Here is a 24,516-nt window from a genome sequence, read left to right as displayed (position 1 = left end):
GTTTGAATTCACAGTAACAAAAATTACAGCTTGTGCAAAAGACACTGTACACCATTGAAGTACATAAAGCTTGCTATAGTTAATTTCATACATAAAGCTCTATTTCGCATTAGAACTATTCTGTAGTACATTAAAACTATCTAATTTAATTTTTCCCTAACAATAAAAGTGCATTCTCACTTAATCTCATGACTTTTAAAATGCAAATTGTATATTTATGATATTTGTAAATGTTGTAATAAATCTTTGGGACCTTTTAAGCACCATAATTGCTTTGGAGCTCTTCAAGTTTCCCAAGGGTCATAAAGTAAACCCGGCTGTGGATATTGTGCAGGATAGAAGTAAAGAACAGCTTTAAAAAGAAAGAAAGACACCATCAGTAAATGTTTAGTAAATTGTAAACTGATAGTTTATATACAACTGTAATTTAAATTTATCTGCATCAACCAAATAAATATTAAGCCATACTGTTTTTCAGAGTAGGATTTTCTCAAATTAAAAATAATTTAAAAATAATATTTAGATTAAATTATATATTAAAGTAATCTTTTACCAAATTCTATATAATGAAACTTCATACGATTTAAGTAAAATTAGCTTCTCATAGGTGGCAATTATCTGCTAAAGTTTTTGGTTAGTTTGGGTTAACAATACTTAATTGCTTAAAAAAATCTACTTTTATGAAGGGTTGGAAACAAATTTTCCAAGCAAACGGACAGGAAAAAGAAGCAGGGGTAGCAATAATCATATCAGACAAAATAGTCTTCAAAAAAAGGGCCATAAAGAGAGACCCAGAAGGTCACTTCATAATACTCAAAAGAAGAATCCACGAAGAACACATAAAAAGATGGACAGATCTTCTAAACAAAATATCAACAAAGATATTGTGGCGTTGAACAATGCCCTAGATGAAATGGATTTAACTGATATATATAGAGCCTTTCTTTCCAAAGAAGCAAAATACACATTCTTTTCAAATGCACATGGAACATTTTCAAAAATAATCCACATGAGAGGATACAAAGCAAGCCTCAACAAATTCAAGAAAATTGAAATCATATCAAGCATTTTCTCTGACCACAAAGGACAGAAATGAGAAACAAATCTCAAAGAAAAAAATCCCAAACACTAAAAAACATAGAGATTGAATAGCATGCTATTAAACAATGAATGGGTCAAGAATGAGATTAGGGAAGAAATCAAAAAGTTTCTGGAAACAGGCATAAATGAAATCACAGCAATACAAAACCTATAGGACACAGCAAAGGCAGTCCTGAGAGGGAAGTTCATAGTGATATAGGCATACCTAAAAAGAATAGAAACATTTCAAATAAACAACCTAACTTTAAACCTACAAGAAATCGAGGAACAACAACAAAGACAACCCAGAGCAAATAGAAGGAAGGAAATAACAAAGATCAGAGCAGAATTAAATGGCATAGAGGCTAAACACACAATTGTAAGGATCAATGAATCCAGGAGCAGATTTGTTGAAAAGATAAACAAAATCGACAAGCCCTTACGCAGGCTTATAAAGAAAAAAAGAGAGAGGACCCAAATAAACACAATCAGAAATGAAAGAAGAGAGATTACAACTGATACCACAGAAATACAAAGGATTGTAAGAAATTCCTACGAAGAACTGTATGCCAAGAAATGTGAAAACCTAGATGAAACAGTCAAATTTCTAGAAAAATATAACCTTCCAAAATTCAATGAAGAAGAAGCAGAAAGCCTGAACAGACCAACAACACATGATGAAATTGATACACTTATCAAAAATCTTCTGACACACAAAAGCCCTGGACGAGATGGTTTTATGGGAGAATTCTACAGAGCATTTAAGGGGGTGCTAACCCCCGTCCTCGACAGATTATTTCAAAAAATTCAAGAAGATGGAAGACTCCCAAACTCGTTTTAAGAAACCAACATCATCCTCATCCCAAAACCATAAAAGACATAACAAAGAAAGAAAACTTGAGGCCAATATCAGTGATGAACATAAGACTATAAGACCGTCAACAAAATATTGGCAAACCGCATTCAGCAATATGTTAAAAAAATCACATACCAGGATCAAGTGGTATTCATCCCAGGAATGAAAGGATGGTACAATATTTGCAAATTAATAAACATAATACATCACATAAACAACAGCAAAGACAAAAACCACTTGATCCTATAAATAGATATGGAAAAGCATGCGATAAGGCACAGCACCCATGTATGATGAAAACACTCAGCAAAGTGGAAATAGAAGGAGACTTCCTCAAAATAATAAAGGCCATGTATGAGAGACATACAGCCAACCTCATATTCATTGGTCAAAAACTTAAGAGCTTTCCAACTAAGATCAGGAACAAGAAAAGGATGCCCACTATCACCACTATTATTCAACATAGTATTGGAAAGTCCTAGCCACAGCAATCAGACAAGAAAAAGAAACAAAAAGAATCCAAAGTGGAAAGGAGGAAACAAAACTGTCGTTGTTTGCAGATGACATGATAGTGTACATGGAAAATCCTATAGACTCCACCAAAAACTACTAGACTTAATAAATGAATTTGGCAAAACAGCTGGATACAAAGTCAATACTCAGAAATAAAAGGCATTTCTGTACACCAACAATGAAACTGCAGAAACAGAAATCAGGAAAAAAATCCCATTTGATATAGCAACAAGAAAAATCAAGTACCTAGGAATCAACCTAACCAACGAGGTAAAAGACCTGTACTCAGAAAACTACACAACACTGAAGAAAGAAATTAAGGAAGACACAAACAAATGGAAGCATGTACCATGTTCATGGATTGGAAGAATTAATATCATCAAAATAGCCATACTACCCCAAGTGATTTATAGATTGAATACAATCCTTATTAAAGTACCCATGACATATTTCAGAAATTTAGAACAAACATTTCTGAAATTTACATGGAACCATAAAAGACCCCAAATAGCTGTATCAATTTTGAGAAAGAAAAAGAAAGCATGAGGGATCACTATACCTGATATCTAACTGTATTACAAGGTCACTGTAATCAAAAACAGCCTGGTAGCGGCATAAAAACAGGCACATAGACCAATGGGACAGAACAGAGAGTCCAGAAATAAACCAAAGTTTCTACTGTCAATTAATATTTGACAAAGGAGGCAGGAGCATAAAATGGAGCAAAAATAGCCTCTTCAACAAATGGTTTTGGGAGATCTGGACAGCTCCGTGCAAAAAAATGAAACTCGATAACAACTTACACCAGACACAAAAATAAATTCAAGGTGGGTAAAAGATTTAAATAAAAGTTGTAACACCATACAAGTCCTAGAGGAAAACTTTGGCAGGAAAATCTCAGACATGCCACACAGCAACATTCTCACAGACATGTCCCCTAAAGCAGGGGACATAAAAGAAAGCATAAACAAATGTGACCTCATCAAAATAAGAATCTTCTGCATGGCTAAAGAAAACAGCATTAAAATGAAAAGAAAACCAACAGTATGGGAAGACACATTTGCCAATGATACCTCAGACAAGGGTCTGATCTCCAAAATATATAAAGAACTCACAGGACTCCCATCCAGGAAGACAAACAACTCAATTAAAAAATGGGCAAAGGACTTGAACAGACACTTCTGCAAGGAAGACATACAGAGGGCCCAGAGACATATGAAAAGATGCTCTGCAGAACTAGCCGTCAGAGAGATGCAAATTAAAACCACAGTGAGGTACCATCTCACGTCAGTCAGAATGGGCAACATAAACAAGTCAACAAACAAATGTTGGAGGGGATGCGGAGAAAAGGGAACCCTAGTGCATTGTTGGTGGAAATGCAGACTGGTGAGGCCACTGTGGAAAACAGTATGGAATTTCCTCAGAATACTAAAAATGGAACTGCCTTTTGACCCAGCCATTCCACTGCTGGGATTATACCCTAAGAGCTCTGAAACACCAATCCAAAAGCACCTATGCACCCCAATGTTCATAGCAGCACAATTTACAATAGCCAAGTACTGGAAGCATCCTAAGTGCCCATCAGCAAATGAGTGGATCAAAAAACTGTAGTACATTTACACAATTGAATTCTACACAGCAGAGAGAAAGAAGGACCTTATACCCTTTGAGACAGCGTGGATAGAACTGGAGAGCATTGTGCTAAGAGAAAGAAGCCAGGCGGTGAGGGACAAATACTATATGATCTCACCTTTAACTGGAACATAATCAACAGAAGAAAAATGCAAACAAAACATGACCAGAGACTTTGAAGTTAAGAACAACCTAAAAATAGCCACAGGGGAGAGGGGAAGGGACCATGGGGAGAAGGGTTTTCAGTAACTACTATAAAGGATACATGGACAAAACCAAGGGGGAGGATGGAAGCAGGTGTGGGAGGGGGTTTTGGCTGGGGTGGGGAGAAAATATAGTCAACTGTAACTGAACAACAATAAAATAATTTAAAAAATCTAGTTTTACTCAACTTAGTTTTCTTTTTTATAACCTAAGAAATAATTTATTTATTTTGATTTTGTTCACCATTGTTCCTGGTGTTTATGACATTTTTACTTAGTGCAAATTTAATTTTTCCATCAGTGCAGCACACTGACATATTAGATTGATATTATAAGCTAAATTCATTCATTTAGAGAGAAACATGTTGTGCAAATATGGTCTGTGTCATAAGGATAATTAGAACAGAACATGAGGCTTTTTGTTAGTATTAAGTCCTTGACTATCCGAAATGGATAATCTTAGAAGATTTTGTGAGAACAATGATGTTGATGATGGTAACACTGGCTAACCTTGACTTAACACAAAAAATATGCTAGGCAATCTATGAGATGCTCACTATGTATACATAATATATTATCACTAATTTTCAGAATTGTTCCAAAATTAATCAGTAATTTCTCATTCTGAAGATGAACAAACTAAGGCCTGAGAAATTAATCAAAATTCCAGTTTCTTACACATAGTCAGGAGGCAGAGCCAGGACTGCATCTTAGGTGTATTTGACTTCAAACACTGTTTCTTGCCTTTATATCCCTTTATATTGCAAACTAGTACCTTTCCTTGATGCACAGTACTTTACCATTGTTGTTTTGATATAAAGTGGAATCCTCTCCAATGTCTTCTAAATGTGATTGTTTCCTAGTCCTACTGAGATTATTTTCCTCATTATTTTTCATAATATGTAGGACTGTAATGATTTTATTCAGTGCATTTTTCCATCTAAACTATCTTGAATTAGTTGTTAAAACTCATCACATTACACAAATAATTATTGTTTCAATTTTATTTTTCTTCCTGTAAAATGGACATAATAATATCCATGTGTAAAGATTAAATGTAGCTGTAAAAGTAGTTAGTACAAACTCTAGAACATAATTAGATGTTCACCAAACATAAGTACTTTTCCTTCTATTACTGGATTATGATGAAAACTGTAAAAGGCAGTTTTAATCAAGCATTCTGTTTCAAAATGTTTTAATATATACATGAAAACAACTATGTGTTAAAGACAATAAAGAATTTTTCACCAAACAAAATAATGGCTAAGCTTTGCTTAGGACATAATTAGAATTTTTAAGTATTTTTGAAAATTGTTTCTTTTGGAAATCAAATCTCATCATTTATCAAGTCATTGTTTCTACTGCCAAATGTAAAATTGTTTTTTTTTAGATCAATAGTATGCCAATTTGGGAAATATAGCATAAATATATTTATGGTCAGAAGGAAAACAATATAAATTTCTTCACTTAATTTTCATTGCTTGCTTCATTTTTTCTAACTGGAGGATGTGAGTTATACCTTGTCACCACGGGTACACAGAAATCTCAGCTTCTTAATTGACCTGTGCTTCAATTCATTTTCCAGAAGCCTTGATTGCAAAGAGCGGACTTCAGTGTACTTTTGGCCCCATCCTGTGGTTCGCTGTGTACATGCATAAGCTACATTAAAAAAATTAAAATCAGAAAAACACAAAATATTTCTATCAATAATAGAAAATTATAACCACAGTCATCATTTGATCATTAAGAAGCTGAATTTTACAGTTTGGGAAAACACATATTTTTCCTTTTTCTATATTCAGTCATTTGGACATTATGCTGGTCAGCAGTGGTGTTAAGTCAGCTATTTGTTCTCAGCATTGTGATTAAAACTAAATAACTATATATAAATTAATTTTGGCATTTATATTCTCCAATACTATAGAAAAAACTACAGATTAATTCTACCCTGTTGGTAGAAAGTCAAATTTACCCATAGCCATCCCTTATTTTACAGTTTAGTTGAGGTATAGCATTCCAAATGGGTTTGTAATTGTGTTCAAGTAACATACATGGAAAATTGACTCACTTTTAAAAATTAATACTGTTAAAAATGACTTGCTCAAATAATGACTTCAACAACTCCAATGCAATTCAATTAATTATTATGTTATAAAGAAAATAGAGCTGATATGATGCTGTTAAAACTTTCTCTTGCTTGGGAAATTTTTATAATTCTTCTTTTAATATATTTATTGATTGTGCTATTACAGTTGTCCCATTCCCCCCACCTCACTCCACTCCATCCTCCCCCTCCTCCCTCCCACATTTCCCCCCCTATAGTTCATGTCCATGGGTCATACTTATAAGTTCTTTGGCTTCTACATTTCCTACACTATTCTTACCCTCCCCGTGTCTATTTTCCACCTATCATTTATGCTACTTATTCTCTGTACCTTTCCCCCTACTTTCCCCCTCCTGCTCCCCTATTGATAACCCTCCATGTGATCCCCATTTCTGTGGTTCTGTTCCTGTTCTAGTGGTTTGCTTAGTTTGCTTTTGTTTTAGGTGTGGTTGTTAATAACTGTGAGATTGCTGTCATTTTTACTGTTCCTATTTTTGATCTTCTTTTTCTTAGGTAACTTCCTTTAACATTTCATATAATAAGGGCTTGGTGATGATGAACTCCTTTAACTTGACCTTATCTGAGAAGCTCTTTATCTTCCCTTCCATTCTAAATGAAAGCTTTGCTGGATACAGTAATCTTGGATGTAGGTCCTTGCCTTTCATGACTTGGAATACTTCTTGCCAGCCCCTTCTTGCCTGTAAGGTCTCTTTGGAGAAATCAGCTGACAGTCTTATGGGAACTCCTTTGTAGGTAACTGTGTCCTTTTCTCTTGCTGCTTCTAAGATTCTCTCCTTCTGTTTCATCTTGGCTAATGTAATTATGATGTGCCTTGGTGTGTTCCTCCTTAGATCCAGCTTCTTTGGGACTCTCTGAGCTTCCTGAACTTCCTGGAAGTCTATTTCCTTTGCCAGATGAGGGAAGTTCTCCTTCATTATTTGTTCAAATAAGTTTTCAATTTTTTGTTCTTCCTCTTCTTCTGAAACCCCTATATTTCGGATGTTGGAACGTTTCAAGATGTCCTGGAGGTTCCTAAGCCTCTCCTCATTTTTCCGAGTTCTTGTTTCTTCATTCTTTTCTGGTTGGATGTTTCTTTCTTCCTTCTGGTCCACACCGTTAATTTGAGTCCCAGTTTCCTTCGCATCTCTATCGGTTCCCTGTCCATTTTCCTTTGTCTCTCTTAGCATAGCCTTCATTTTTTTCACCTTGCTTTTGACCAAATTCAACCAATTCTGTGAGCGTCCTCATTCCCAGCATTTTGAACTGTACATCTGTTAGGTTGGCTATCGGTTCACTGCTTAGTTGAATTATTTCTGGAGCTTTGAAGTGTTCTGTCATTTGGGCCATTTTTTTTTTTTTTGTCTTAGCTTGCCTGTTACGTAAAGGGGCAGAGTCTTAGGTGTTCACCTGGGCAGTGTAATGCTGGTCTCTGTGCTGTGACTCTGTACGTGGGGGAGGGGCTGAGAGGGAGCAATGGCGCTTGCTCCATTCTCCACCAGATTTCAGTCACTCCCTCCGCTACCCACAATCAAATTGGTTCCCTAGTGGGTGGGCTTGTGCATGCTCTAGGCCCCCATGGGTCTCTCCAACGACCTCTCCTGTGAGGCTGGGAGTTTCTCCTGCTGCTGCCCCAACCCCCTCGGGTGTTTTTTTTTTTTTTAATTTTTATTGTTGAGAGGGAAGTTCATAGCAATACAGGCCTACCTTAAAAAATAGAAACATTTCAAACAAACAACCTAACCCTACGCCTACAAGAACTGGAGGAACAACAGCAAAGACAGCCCAGAAGAAGCAGAAGGAAGGAAATAACCAAGATCAGAGCAGAATTAAATGACATAGAGACTAAAAGCACAATTCTAAGGATCAATGAATCCAGGAGCTGGTTCTTTGAAAAGATAAACAAAATCGACAAGCCTTTAAGTAGGCTCATCAAGTAAAAAAGAGAGAGTATCCAAATAAACACAATTAGAAATTAAAGAGGAGGGTGTTTTCAATCAGAGGTTTAAGGCTTTATTACCCCGCACTGGAGCCCTGAGTTGTGCGGTCTGCTTCACTCTGGGCCGTTTGTCCTGGTCTATCTATATGTGAATGTGGGGCCGCAGGGTGCTACCCGCCGCTCTGCCTGCCTAGTTCTCCACCACTCTGAGTCCAGCCCTCTTGGTTTATCTGTGTGAGAATGTGGGGCCACACGGTCTGCTAGTGGTCAGACTGCCTGTCCCGTTCGTCCCACACTCCGCCAGTCTCAGTCCCGCCAAGGCCACCCGAGTCCTCTCCACCCGGGCTGCCCATCTCCGCCCCTCCTACCGGTCTTGGATGAATGTTTATTTTTTATCTCCTTGGTGTCGGACTTCCTTGCAGTTTGATTTTCTGTCAGTTCTGGTTGTGCGAGGAGGCACAGTGCGTCTACCTACGACCCCATCTTGGTTCTCTCTTAATTCTTCAACTTTCATTCCCTGTTTTATATTACTTGGTGACAGTAAAAGTTATGACAATTGCTTTAAAGCAGAAAACCTAATTATATAAATATCCATACAGTCAGCTAGTGCTATAAGGTATTTCTGACACAGGAGGCAGCATTATTGTTAAATGTTTAACTTCCAAGTTGATATTCTTCATGTACTTTATGGGGAAGCAAATTTCCATAAATAAATACAATCTTGTACTTAAAATAATATCAAAATTTTGAGTCAGGTTAAAGTAGTCTAAAAATCACTGAAACAAGGCAACTTCATTTCAATAGTAACATGACTAAAATTAGAATTCTTTACTTTTTATTTTTTCTATTATGAAGGCAATAATCTCAGCATTGATATAATTATAATATCATTTAAAATTTTCCTCAACTTTCTCAAAGTTTCTAGGATACATTCGTTTAAACCAAAATGTATCTGGCCTATATATGTGTACAGTAAATATGCGCTAAAATACTCATAAAAATTGTTAAACTGTTATGAAAGTTAATTTTCATAGGCAATGTGAGCCATTTTGAATCTCTCAACTAAAGCTTGACAAGAATTTATTTATTGCTCCCTTTTATATTACAATTCAAATATTCCTGCAAATGAAATCAATTTAAAATTGTAATTCATTTCCAGTCATTTTATTGAGACAATTATCTCTTAAAATAAGACTTTAGAAGTCCAATTTAGGATTAGAATTAAAATCACTCCAATTATAAGGGAAGTAAAATGAATCCATAGTCTGAGTAATGGGTACAAGTATTAGATTTAGTCTCTCTGGATTTGAATTTTTCACCTATGTGAATATGTCATTAAAATTGAATTTTTGCCAAGAACCACAAAGAGCAAACATTTCTAAACTTAATGCACAGGTTACTTGTTGAGTCAAGTACACAGTTCATATGGCATTACATAATTTCTAACTTAATTTTGAAACACACTAATCTGCCACTTAACCTAGCTACTGAGCTAGCCTTTTTATGAGGTGGAATCAAGTGATTTGGGTGGAAATGCTTAGTTGTATTTGCTGTGATTGTTAAGCTTCTATATATATTTTGAACATCTAGATAAACAATCTTTTTATTGAACACATTAATATATTTCCCAAAAATGTAAAAGATTGGGGAACTCTGGATCTAGGTTAGTTTTAATAACAAGGTGTTTTAGACAGGAAAAAAAAAAGTAATTGATTTCCTTAATATCAGTGTTATACTGTAGTCTTTAATACAGTCTCTAAATGCCCTTAATGCACAAAGCAAAATATCAAGTTCTTATAGTGCTATAATTTATTTTATATATAAAAAGATGGTTTTCAGAGTCTAACAACTAAAGTATCTTTTCTGTTTTAGGTCAGAAGTTGTGCGAAGGCCTAAGGTCTGGAATGTTGCCGGTTTGATTCCCAGTCAAGGCACATGCCTGGGTTGCAGGCCAGGTCCCCAGTTGGGGGCATGCGAGAGGCAGGTTATTGATGTTTCTCTCACACATCAATGTTTCTCCCCCTCTCTTTCTCCTTCATCCCCTCTATAATAAATAAATAAATGAATAAATAACAATAAGTTGTCATAAAGACAAGAGCTATACCAGGTGACATTTTAAGATCCCTTGGATTCCTATGATTGTCTAGTGGCTTTGTTTTTCTAGGGGTGTGTTCAGTTTCCCATTTAAACTGAATTTTCTTATTCCAATTTCTGATTAATAAATTGATCAAAAGGTACCACTACAATGGTTAGATCTAGATTCATTCTTTTCCATTTCTTTTGTCCCAGATCTATTACTTACATTGTAAGCATTTACCTTCAGTCACTTAAAATGGTTTTAAATCCTCTTGAGCTCTTACTTGTTTGAAGTAAATTAGAGTGGGTTTTCAGTTCAATCCTTAACACTATGTATGTAAAATGAAAAGATTCTGCAGATGCAATGCAAAGTGCCATCATCCCATAATGGAAAAAAAAATGTCCACTTAAAAGCAGTTCTTTTAAACTTGTTCTTATAGCCACATGAGGATCACATTTAGGCCTTTAATAGAAGTTTCAGGAGCTTCTGGTTTCTCTATTGAAAAACTACCTTACTCTCTCTTTCTCTCTTCATTCTTTCTTTATTTGCTTTATTGAACTCCTTCTCCTTCTAGGAATATTTATCCTCCATCAAACCATTCTACGCTCTCTAATATTTTTACTGTTTATATGCATTCTGTTCCTGATCTAGAATCACCTCTGTAGTCACCAAGCCTCAGAGATCTATACAGGAATCTGAAGTTATTCAGATTTCCAGATCTGGAGTCCTGCGTTGGTAAGGAAGATGAGGATGAAAAGGCAATGTTCTTTATTTTGCTATGTGGGTGGTACCTAATAGGCATTGTAGTCAGTCATATTTATCACTTTTGCAAATGAAGGATGATAAAATCTTAATGACAACCAATATGTAATATATTAAGCTTGTGTTTAATTCTTCACAATACTACTCACTAAACAGAACTCTAATGGCTGTATGAAATAGAAACATTTTGCTCTTATTTTATGACTATTTGTCATTCTTCTAAGAAAAAGGTAAACCTCAAAATCAATGTGACGGAATGAAGCATTTTTAATATCTGTGTAAAATGTGCAAGCAAAGGGAGTTAAAATTATACAATATTGTAAAAAGGAATTCATTTCCTATTTTAATTATGTGATTATTGTAAATGAACAAGTAAGCCAAAATCAGTCTCTCCGTGGTGGCCACGAGGATTCATTAAGCATAGAATAAACACATATCACCTTACTATGCAAACAACTATGCAGTATCACAAATTAACCCTTTGGTTTGAGAACATGTTATGCTTCAGGAAATGGAAGTCTTTATGGGTCATGTGAAAAAGGAAAATTTTTTATACATACGTGCTGAAGATGGTTTGTCTTTCCACACATCAAGGATGTTCTTGAAGAGGTGTTCATTTGCTTCCATAGAAAGGGCTTCAACATTGAAGGTGAGCATCATGCCAATTCCCAAGGAATCAGGTAAAATGATGATATTCTGTGGTATAATGATTTCCAGGGCCTGGAATTATGTTTCATAAGAATTTATAGGTTCAAATTTTAATCACTACTACTTTAATTGATGCAAATTGGTTGATCAATAAAAACCAAAAGGAGATTCAAAGTGCAGGGAATAACAAAAACTTTTATCTCAATATTAAACAACATGCTATCTAACAGTTAAAAAGGAGATTTTCTATGTCACAAGGTCATCACTACTTAATATTCTCTTTTATATTTTGCAGAAATCTTTGAAAAGAGTACAGATATATTTCCAACACACAGAAATTCACTGAAATTTCACAAACTATTATGCATAATGAGAGGAATCATTACTTGTTACAGAGCTGAATTTAAACACACTAATAAGTACTTCAGTAATGAATGTGTGAATCAAGTAACAAATACACAATCACTGGTTATTTGCCAATTCACTCAAATCAGAAATAGAAAATTAACTTAAAAATAACTTGAGCTTAAAATGTTTACAAAAGGAAACTATAATATTCTGCAGTGCTTGAAATATATGTCATCTTCCCATCATAAAAATGTAAGATTTTTAATCCAATTTATAAAATACTAAAATACCTTCAATACACAAATTCAGAGATATATTAGGTGACATAATATCAAACACTAAGAAATATCTAATAATTTCTAAATTTCATGATGCATGAAACAATGCAACCGAATTTACTTAAACTACAGATATTGTCATGTTGCAGGATTTCCCTGAGAAATGAACAATTACAATCTTCTATCATGTCTCTAAATTAGCAAGTTACAGGGGAAAAGAGTAGAAACTATACTTGCCAAACCCAGCGTACTCAGGCCAAGTGCTTGAGGCCATGTCTCAGCAACAACAATCCTTAAAACTAAAATGGGAATCCAGAGGCGAAAAGCAATTTTTATGCGTTCTCTGGGCACTTGCATGAGCAATTTAATCAGAAAAAAAGATGAAGGAAGAGAGAAAAAGAAATTACAGGAAAGAAGGTTGACTCAGAAAATCTTTTAAAGATAAAGATGGACTGCTATAAATCCAGACATCCTGAGAGGTTAACTCTCTTGCTTCTCATGTAGTTCCTGAAGTAACCAGATACTCTTTAATACACATGGTTCCTTGTAGCATTACAGCTTTTGTAATCTAGCACTCTTGAAAAAGATATTTTTAGTACATGCCATTTCAGAAAACACTGTGCCTTATATTAGAGTCCTTTCTCACTTATTAGGTCAAGACACCAGGGTATTTAACTGAAAATACTATTTTTGAATATACTTCAGGTATCTTAACTAGGTTATAAATTTAAAAAAAATCTCTCCTTGCTTCCACAATAATTACTTCACTGTTGCAAAATTAAACAATTCTCCTTGCCTAACACTTCAAGGGAAAACAGGGTATAATCTCCGTGAACACTTAATTATTTTTCAAAGTTAGGTAATTTATTCAGTTGTTTCATCAAAACAGAAAATGAAAATGGAATGTGAAAAATATACTATTTAGCCTCTACCATAATCACATTCCTGTTTTGAAAAAAATGGTAGAAATTATAATCAAGAAGGATTTGTTGCATGCATAAGGAATCGCAAATCATAAAGAACTATGCATTACTGAAAGATTTTGAAAATTAAAATTAAAGATTTACAACTCTTGAGGCTCTCTAATAATACTCTTTTACAAACCTACTTTTAGCTAAATTAAAAGAGTTTCACAATAAATGGAGATCTTTTGTTCCTTTTTTTTAATGTTGCTGTTCAAGTACAGTGATCTCCATTTTCCCCTGACCACGGCCCAAGCCCCACCCATCCCCACCTCCCATCCTTGATCCTACCCACTTTAACTTTCTCCATGTGTCTTTTATACATGTTCCTTTACCACCCTTCCCCTTCGTTCCCCAGTTATACCTCTCCCCTCTGGTTACTGTCACTTTGTTCTTTTAAAAATTATTTTATTGTTGTTCAATTACGGTTGTCTGCACTTAACCCCACCACTCCTCCCACCCCAGCCACCCTCACCTCCTTCCCTCGCTTCCACCACCCCCTTGGATTTGTCCATTTGTCCTTCATAGTTGTTCTTGAAAACGTTTCCCCCCTTCTCCCATATCCGCTCCTACCTCCCCTTTGGTTACTGTCAGATTGCTCTTAATTTCAATGTCTCTGCTTATATTTTCCTTATTTTTTCCTTTTGATTAGGTTCCACTAAAAGATGAGATCATATGGTATTTGTCCCTCACTACCTGGCTTATTTCACTTAGCATAATGCTCTCCAGTTCTATCCATGCTGTTGCAAAGGGTAGGAGCTCCTTCTTTCTCTCTGCTGAATACGATTCCATTGTGTAAATGTACTACAGTTTTTTGATGCACTCATTTGCTGATGGGCACTTAGGTTGCTTCCAGTACTTGGGTATTGTAACTTGTGCTGCTATGAACATTGGGGTGCACAGGTTCTTTTGGATTGGTGTTTCATGGTTATTAGGGTATAATCCCAGCAGCGGAATTGCTGGGTCAAAGGGCAGTTCCATTTTTACTTTTCTGAGGAAATTCCATACTGTTTTCTACAGTGGCTGCACCAGTCTGCATTCCCAACAGCGCACTAGGGTTCCCTTTTCTCCGCATCCTCTCCAACATTTGTTTGTGGATTTGTTTATGCTGGCCACTCTGACTGGTGTGAGATGGTACCGCATTGTGGTTTTAATTTGCATCTCTCTGATGGCTAGTGATGCTGAGCATCTTTTCATATGTCTCTGGGCCCTCTGTATGTCTTCCTTGGAGAAGTATCTGTTCAAGTCCTTTGCCCATTTTTTAATTGGGTTGTTTGTCTTCCTGGAGTGCAGTCGTGTGAGTTCTTTATATATTTTGGAGATCAGGCCCTTGGGTGAGGTATCATTTGCAAATATGTTTTCCCATACTGTTGGTTCTCTTTGTATTTTAATGCTGTTTTCTTTAGCCATGCAGAAGCTTTTTATTTGGATGAGGTCCCATTTGTTTCTTTCCTTTATGTCCCTTGCTTTAGGGGACATGTCTGTGAGGATGTTGTTGCATGGAATGTCTGATATTTTCCTGCCAATGTTTTCCTCTAGGACTTTTATGGTGTCACAACTTATATTTAAGTCTTTCCCCATCTTTAGTTTATTTTTGTGTACGGTGTAAGTTGGTGATCGAGTTTCATTTTTTTGAACGTAGCTGTCCAGATTTCCCAACACCATCTGTTGAAGAGGCTGTTTTTGCTCCATTTTATGCTCTTGCCTCCTGTGTCAAATATTAATTGACCATAAAGACTTGAGTTTATTTATGGGCTCTGTGTTCTGTTCCATTGGTCTATGTGCCTGTTTTTGTGCCAGTACCAGGCTGTTTTGATTACAGTGGCCTTGTAATACAGTTTGATATCAGGTATTGTGATCCCTCCTGCTTTGTTCTTCTTTCTCAAAATTGCTGCAGCTACTTGGGGTCTTTTATGGTTCCATTTCAATTTCTGAAATGTTTGTTCTATATCTGTGAAATATGTCATGCGTACGCTAATAGAGATTGCATTGAATGTATAAATTGCTTTGGGTAGTATGGCCCGTTTGATGATGTTAATTCCTCCAATCCATGAACATGGTACATGCTTCCATTTGTTTGTGTCGCCCTTAATTTCTTTCTTCATTGTGTAGTTTTCTGACAACAGATCTTTAACATCCTTGGTTAGGTTTATTCCTAGGTACTTGATTTTTCTTGTTGCTATATCAAATGGGATTTTTTTTTTCTGATTTCTGTTTCTGATATTTCATTGTTGGTGTACAAAAATTCCTTTGATTTCTGAATATTGACTTTGTATCCCATTGTTTTGCCAAATTCACTTATTAGGTCGAGTAGTTTTTTTGGTGGAGTTTATAGGATATTCTATGTACACTGTCATGTCACCTGCAAACAATGAGAGTTTTGCTTCCTCCTTTCTAATTTCGATGCCTTTTATTTCTTTTTATTGTCCGATTGCTGTGGCTAGGACTTCCAATACTATGATGAATAGGATTGGTGACAGTAGACATCCTTTTCTTGTTCCTGACCTTAGTGGGAAAGCTCTAAGTTTTTGCCCACTGGGTATGATGTTGGCTGTACATCTCTCGTACACAGCCTTTATTATGTTGAAGACCGCTCCCTCTATTCACACTTAGCTGAATGTTTTACTCATACTAGGGTGCTGTACCTTATCAAATCATTTTTCTGAATCTATTGATATGATCATGTGATATTTGTTTTTGCTTATGTGATCTATTACATTTATTGATTTGCAAATATTGTACCATCCTTGCATCCCTGGCATGAATCACACTTGATCATGGTGTATGATCTTTTTAATGTATTGCCTGATGCAGTTTGTCAATATTTTGTTGAGGATTGTAGCATCTATGTTCATCAGCGATATTGAGTTGATGTTTTCTTTCTTTGTTATGTCTTTATTGGGTTTTGGGATTAGGATGATGCAGGCTACATAAAAAGCATTTGGCAGTCTTCCCTCTTCTTGAACTTTTTGGAATAATATGTGAAGGATGGGGGTTAGTTCTTTCTTAAATGCTCTGAATTCTCCCGTGAAACTGTCTGGTCCAGGGCTTTTCTGTGTTGGAAAATTTTGGATTACTCCTTCCATTTCATCAGCTGTTATAGTCTGTTCAGTCTTTCTGCTTCTTCATCATTCAGTTTTGGAAGATACATTTTTCTAGAAATTTGTCCATTTCTCATAGGGTTTCAAAATTTTTGGCGTATAGTTCTTCATAGTAATTTCTTACAATCCTTTGTATTTCTGTAGTATCAGTTGTAATCTTTTCTCTTTCATTTCTGATTGTTTTTATTTGAGTCCTCTCCCTTTTTTCTTTTTTTTTCCCTTTTTTTCTTGATGGCTCTGCTTAAAAGGTTGTTGATTTTGTTTTTCTTTTCAAAGAAGTAGCTCTTGGATTTATTAATCCTTAGAATTATGCTTTTAGTCTCTATGCCATTTAATTCTGCTCTGATCTTGGTTATTTCCTTCCTTGTACTTGCTCTGGGTTGTCTTTGTTGTTGTTCCTTGAGTTCTTGTAGGTGTAGGGTTAGGCTGTTTATTTGAAATGTTTCTATCTTTTTAAGGTAGGCCTGTATTGCTATGAACTTCCCTCTCAGGACTGCCTTCTTTGTGTCCTATAAATTTTGTATTGTTGTGAGTTCATTTTCATTTGTTTCCAGAAACTTTTTGATTCCTTCATTGATCTGATTACTAGCCAACTTATTGTTTAATAGCTTAGTATTCTATCTCCATTAACTTGAATATTTTAGACGTTTTTCTTGATGTTAGTTTCTAGTTTCAAGCCCTTTTGGTCTGAGAAAGTGCTGGACATGATTTCAGTTTTCTTGAATTTATTGAGGCATGTTTTGTGTCTTATCTTGTGGTCTATCTTTGAAGATGTTCCATGTGCATTTGAAAAGAATGTGTATTTTGCTTCTTTGGGATGAAAGGTGTTATATATATATGTTAAGTCCATTTGATCTAGTGTGTCATTCATTGCCACAATATCTTTGTTGATATTTTGCTTGTAATTTCCATCCATTTTTGACAGTGAGGTGTTAAAATCCTCTAGTATCAGTGTGTTGTTTCTATACTTTTCTTGAAGTCCTGCAAGATTTTCCTTTTATACTTGGGTGCTCCTATGTTGGGTGCCTATATGTTTACAATGTTTATGGCTTCTTGATGGATTCTTCTCTTGAGTTTTATGAAGTGTCTGTGTCTCTTTTTATGACCTTTGATTTGAAGTCTCTTTTGTCTGATATAAGTATTGCTACTCTTTTTTTTCTGTCCATTTGTTTTTAATATTTTTTCCAACCCTTCACTTTCAGTCTGTGTAGGTCTTCTGTCCTGAGGTTGGTCTCTTGTAGGCAGCATATGTATGGGTCAAATTTTCTTACCTATTCAACTACCCTATGTCTTTAGATTTGGAGATTTTAATCCATTTACATTTAAGGTTATTACTGATAGGTACTTATTCATTGCCATATTTCCCCCTTTGTGGCTGTGTTCCTTTCTCTCTCACTTTGTTTCTTCATCTTCTTAAAGCAGTCCCTTTAGCATGTGTTGCAACACTGGTATGGTGAAGGTGTATTCTTTTAGTCTTCTTTTGCCTGGGAAACTCCTTATTTTGCCATTGTTTTTAAATGAGAGCCTTTTGGAAAAGAGTAGTCTTGGTTGCAGGCCTTTGGTTTTTATTACTTGGAATATATCCTGCCATTCCATTCATGCTTGCTGTGTTTCTATTTAGAAGTCAGTTGCTAGCCTTATCGGAGCTCCCTTTTATGTTACTTCCTGGTTCTGCCTTCCTACCTTTAAGATTCTCTTTGCCTTTGAACTTGTGCAGCTTTTTCTTTCATGAAATCAGAGCAGTTTTCTATCATTATTTTTTTCACACAAGTTTTCCATCCCTTGCTTCTCTTCTCCTTCTGGTATAACTATTACGCAGATATTATTTTGTTTCATGTTGTCTTGCATTACCCTTAACCACTTTCTGTTCTTTTTGAGTCTTTTTTCCTTTTCTAGCTATTACTGGTAATTTTTGTCTACCTTGCCCTTCAGCTCACTGATTTGATCCTGTTGAATTTAGCTTGCTTTTGATTCCCTCTGCTGTGTTCTTCATTCAGAAATTGTGTTCTTAATTTCATCCTACTCTTGTTGATAGTTTCTATGTCATTTTTCATGCTGATGTAGTTCTCATTACATTCCTTGTAGCTTCACTGCACTTTTTAGTAATTCTCACTGAGTTCATTGAGCTTCCTTATTATCATTGTTTTGAACTCAATATGTAATACTTTACTTGCCTCTATTTCATTTAGCACAGCCACTCCTTTTAAATATAATTATCATTAGGACAAATATCATCACCATCAACAAAGTTGAGACACAGCAGTGTTATATTTTGTATGGCGTGTGTGGGAGGGATATTATATTGTGCTCCAGAAATTTACAAAGGACATGTATAGTATTTTTACAACTACCCATGTCTTAGATGCATTATATTTTCATTATATATAATTATTTAAGTGTTGAGGTGAATTAACTTTTTAAATGCTGAATCTTTGAACTGTATATCACACTATAATTGATACTATTATGGAACATTTTATGATTATTTTCAATATATCACATTTAAATTACTATAATATGGATAAAGAAGGGATGGAGATATATATATATCTCCATATATATAATGCTGCAATACTGGTGGTGTATTTTTAAAGAATTTATTGATGCATTAGGAGGTGTAGAAAGACTAAAATATGGGATACAAATTCATATGCTTATTGGTGTCACTTTTTGTAAATATATGAAGATGAATGGATAAAGACTGTGTAATACATACCACATCTAAAATGAAGCAGGCACAAGTCAGTTCTAGTTGATAGTGGTTAGATAGTAATGTGGGTCTGATGTTGTTAGATCTTTTGGTTTATCAACAGAAGTCATGATTTTTAAGTGTAAAGTCTATTCATTTAAAAACAAACAAACAAACAAAACATTGTACCATATAAACACTATTTGTCTGCAGAACAGACTCAGTTGTCTAGAGTATGAAACCATCAGTAATTTTTGTTTTTCCATTAGTACTTTCTGGCACTCCACACTTACCTTTTAAGTTTCGGTTCTAGTATAGATATTGACAAATGTATTTTTAAAAATATTTTATTTATTTTTAGAGAAAGGGGAAGGGAGGGAGAAATGGAGGGAAACATCAATGTGTGGTTGCCTGTTGTTTATCCCCAGCTGGGGACCTGGTCTGCAAAACAGGTATTTGTCCCTGACTGGGAATTGAACTGGTAACCCTTTGGTTCACAGGCTGGCACTCAATCCACTGAGCCACACAAGCCAGGGCAATAAATATATTTTTCAATTAACAATTTTGACTGTTGTGAAAACTCAAATTGTGATAAACAATAATTTCCAGGGATCTTATGTTATTTGGCAGGATCATTTGAGACATAACCTCAGATTCTGCATCAGTGATGTGATATCCATCTGCTGAGCTGAAGAAAACCTTTAGACTTTTTTCAGAACCAATAGCCAAGTCAACTGTCATTGGTTTATGAGCAAGTGTTGGAAATACCTATAAAATAAAACCAAATATGGCCAAAAGGCCAACAATGACATTCTAAGACAAAAATTCCCCTGCTTTTTGTTTAGCAAGTTTATAAAACCCAGGTGATTGTCACAAATTACATAATGTATTTGGCAACCTATGTGTTACAACTTTTATTAGCTCTGGTACTACAATAAGAGTATAGTTATATTTAGGTCTTAAATATTGAGTTTGCCTTTGAAGGTCAAATCTCTAATAATCATAAGAGCCTTGTATGACTCTGCATTCTATTTGCTGTCTTTAAATTCCTTGCCTTGAGCTTCAGCAAGTGAAGGAGCTCACGTGGTCTCTTAAAATGGTTCTTTGGATCAGCAGCCTTTATTTTTGCCATCGTTCATATATAGGCTTCATAGGACATGTAGTCTTCCTTGGAGTCTGCTGAGTGATCAATGTATAGAATGTACGGAATGAAAAAGGCCAGACATGTTAATCTGCCACAGACTGGATGCACTCTAGGCTCCTATGGCTCCTAGTTCAAGGAAACAAAAGCCAAGCAGGATTCATTACCAAGTTCAGGTGACAGTGGAGGACTTGGCATCACAGGATTTAACATACTGTAGTCATGAGGTGGGATTCAAGAACTGGAGTAAAGACTTGGACCAGGAACTGTGTATCAGACTAGACACACTGATGGTACTTATCTTCTTTGCTGTTTAGCTCCATATCAGGCAGCTCTGACCAATCAGCAGAAACTCAAGAACAAACCCACATCCAAATACTAACAGGTAACATAAGCCCCAGTTTAAGGAGATCAGATCAGGAATATGATTTTTGTTAGGGAATGCCTGGACTGTTTCTATAGTATTCTATATTACTGATAAAAGAATATATTTATTGTGCAAATAGACATTGAGGGCCAGTTTTAAAAATTAGCTTATCTTTATTGTATACATGTGATGTTTTTGCCTACAAAAGAAACCATGCAAAGAGATCCTGACCTAAGATACAAAAGTATTTCATACATATCTTGCTGAAGTCTGTCATGATATCTCTTTATCAGCATTGTAAAAAATTTGTAAATGAACGAACTTGTTCAAAATTACCTAGAACATTTGCTAAATGTATAGATTCCTTGGACCCACTCTAGACCTAATAATTGCCCTGGGGTTGGGTCTGAGATTTAAACATTTAATAAATGCTCCAGATGATTCTAATGTACATCCTAGATTAAAAATCTACATAATTCTGTTAATTCATTAATAAGTTCTCATTACTAAAGAATAATTATAAAATAATCTTCTGTATATAGAATTCTAGAGCATTAGAAAAAGGCAATACAGGTAAAAAGATACCCAAGTTTTAATGTAGATTAAAAATTCATCAGCAACTTAACTCTTTGGGTCTAATCCACAGAAGTTCAGTTAAACTATATACAGATAGAAATAGTACTGGTAATACAAATGAGACTAACCACCATTCCTTGAAATAGTTCTAGAGAGAAATGTACTTAGAGTTTTAGCTTGGAAGGAATATAGGCCCAACTTTTCCTACAGACCCCCATCTATTGTAGCCCTGGTAATTAAAGGCTTTCTGTTCCTTCATCCCTCTACCATTAGGTTCCATGCTCTACCATTGCTCCACCTTTCATTACCTTCCCTTTGCTCTCCATCCCCCACTAAGATTAAACAGGGACTTTCTCAGCTTCAAGTCATTGGTGTGGCACTCAAAGCCTATGTTAGGACACTAGAGAAAAAGTTGTCACGTGGACTACAGGAATTGGGAAGTGAGGAGCTGGTTAGGATGACCTATATAAAAGGGTCAGGGATTTCCCTCACACTTTCCTTTGTTATAGTGCTTGTTAATTGTCTAAAAAGCATTAGATGATAATGATTGATATAATATATTCAAATTAACTGTAGAAAAGTGGTATATATTTCTGCTACTATAATTTAAAACATTTTTCTATATATAATTTTTCAAAAAAATTATCAAAAGGAAAAGGAGACCACTCACTTTAATAGCAGTGCTTTCATCAAAGGTCTTCAGTGCCCACACATAAATGTGAATTGATGATTTCAAAACAATCACAATGTATGTTGTTTCTTCATGTTGGACTACGATGATAAAATACAAAGAAGTAACAATGCCAGAGTTTACTCTGTGGAACTCTGAAGAACACTCAAGTATTTGTATTTATTATTATTATTATTTTAAGAGTTTACTTATTTATTTTTTGACAGAGGGGAAGGGAGGGAGGAGAGAGGGAGAGAAACATTAATCAGTGGTTGCGTTCACTCACCCTTCACCAGGGACCAGGCCCACAACCCAGGCATCTGCCCTGATTTGGAATCAAACCAGCGACCCTTTGGTTCACAGGCGGGCGCTCAATCCACTGAGCCACACCAGTCAGGGCTTTATTTATTATTGAAAATGTCAAAACCACAATGTAAGAGTACAGATCATATGTTTTTAGAAAAGTTATTTTGATACTATTTGATGCCTCCCCAAAAGTCAACATAATTATTGTGTAATTTAATAGAGTGTAACAATTACCCTTCAAGAACACTCTAAATGGACTGGATTGGGGAAGATGGCGGCGAGATAGCTGGGAGCAGAGTCCACTTCCCTGCGGCACCAGTGAAACACCTAGCTGATCTGAGGAACAGAGCGAACAGCCAACAGTATTCCAGCATATATGAAGACTGGAGACCAAAGATAGAGGACATTGAAAGGTCTGATGGTAAGAAGAGTTCTTAAGGATGATAAGGTCCCTGGAACCAGAGCGGGGACCAGGGCAGCTGAAGCCCCTGGTCCGGGTGCAGGGTCTGCTGCAGGATTCTTGGGAGAGAGCCAGGCTGGGCTGTGTGAGAGGCCAGGTGCTTGTTTGGACCAGGTAGGCTTGAATAGGAAGAATTTCTCAAAAAGAAAAAGAGAAAATAGAGGCACTCAGTGGCTAGTTAGAGAACTCTCCGCAGCAGCAGTGGCCCCTGGCACCCCTACCCCCTAGCCCCTGGACTGTGAACGTGGAAAAGCAGGCCCAGCTCTCACCTGAAGCCCTGCTGGCGCAAACCCAGATCAGCGGACTGGACGCCAACAACTGAAACTCTCGATGAGCGCGCACCCTGATAAGCGACCCAGCTGCCTCGGCGCCAGACCCAAAGTGCCCCAGTGGGTGCATACCACAGTCAGTGGCCTGGGGCCCAGACCTGAAACCCTGGGTGGGTGCGCACCTTGATAAGCAGCCCGGCTGCCTGGGTTCACACATACAAAGAACCTGGGTGGGCGCGCACAACTGAAACCCTGGCTAGGCGCCCATACCTGAAACCTCAGGTGGGTGCACAACCAGATCAGTGGCTGGCTACCCCGTAGCACAGACCCAAAGCAGCAGATCGACAGCACAACATAGGCCCAAAGCCGAGATCCACCACGCAACCCTATCAACTCCCTGGCTGCTTGAGGGCAACCACACCTAAAAGCACCAGTTCTGAAAAACTCCTACCTAGCACCTGTGTAGAGAGGCCTTAGGGCCTACTCGCTCTCTAGGAGGAAGTCAGAACACCCAGCAGAGGGGAGCTGCAGGGCTAGGGGAGACTGCATGTCCCGGAAAGACTCGACCCAGTAGGGGGCTGAACTACCCCATAGCAGCACAGAGAGCCCCTAGCATCTAAGACAGCAAAGAGCAAGAAGGCGGATGTGAGTTGCCCCTAACTGGTGCAACTCAAAGACAGCACAACTGGTGAACTAAAGGCATAGTGGGGAGCAGAAGGACCTTGACGAACTGGACTGGAGGCTGAACAACAGTGGAAGAGTGTGGCTCAGGATGGGAGAAAAGTGAAACCAATCCTTCCAACCACACCCTCCCGTTCCACAGACAGGAAGAGCAGCGGAACTAACCTGACCAGTTTAAAGCCAACAGAAGACTTTTTTATTTTTCTTTCCCCTTTCCCCCTGAATTCCTTCTTCCTTTCTGTCCTTCTTTTTTTATTCTTTCTTCCTTCCATTCTTTACCTTTTTTATTCCTTCTTCCTGTCTTCTATTATTTATTCTATTATTTGAACTTTTGTTAAAATTCCTTCTAATCTTGCCTCCGATCCTTCTTTATTCCTTCTTCCTGCTTCCTTTCCTTTTCTACTCCATTTTTCCCTCCTTCCCCTCTCCACCCCCGCCTTTCCCTTTTTCCCACAGGTGAGACAACAAAACCTGGAGTGCTGAAAAGACCAGAGTTAGACGGTGTGACACCCATAAACATCAGCTCAAGACCAGTGAGCACAGGAGATTAAGGAGACAGCACCACTGAATCCCATTGGCATTCTACCATAGAAGTTGATACCATAAACCCAGGGAGTCAGAACTGATCAATTTAAGAAGCAGAGGCTAACAAGAAGAGTCTCACAAACAATGGGAAGACAAAGAAACAATCCACAAATGAAAGGAAAGGAGGAAGCCTCAGAAAGAATGCTAACTGAAAAAGAGGTAAGTCAACTATCAGATACTGAGTTCAAATCATGGTTATCAGGAAGGTCACTGAGCTCACACAGTACTTCCAGAAACTACGGGGAAACTACAATGAATCACTGCAAACTATA

The 24,516-nt window shown here is 36.6% G+C and overlaps 1 protein-coding gene across 1 annotated transcript in view; it reads right to left on the bottom strand.

Annotated features, from left to right (window-relative positions):
* Positions 1 to 256: 256 nt before the first annotated feature.
* The window catches only part of NRK (Nik related kinase), a 315,957-nt gene continuing 291,697 nt past the window's right edge, over positions 257 to 24,516 (bottom strand). The window contains 5 exon segments of the mRNA XM_053916916.2: positions 257 to 352; positions 5,804 to 5,943; positions 11,724 to 11,859; positions 19,787 to 19,957; positions 21,944 to 22,044. Coding sequence (XP_053772891.2) covers positions 257 to 352; positions 5,804 to 5,943; positions 11,724 to 11,859; positions 19,787 to 19,957; positions 21,944 to 22,044 — 644 coding nt within the window.

Source organism: Desmodus rotundus, chromosome X, assembly GCF_022682495.2.
Source record: "Desmodus rotundus isolate HL8 chromosome X, HLdesRot8A.1, whole genome shotgun sequence".
NCBI lineage: Eukaryota > Metazoa > Chordata > Mammalia > Chiroptera > Phyllostomidae > Desmodus > Desmodus rotundus.
Note: the sequence above shows the minus strand (reverse complement) of the source record. Positions and strands in the feature narration are given on the sequence as shown.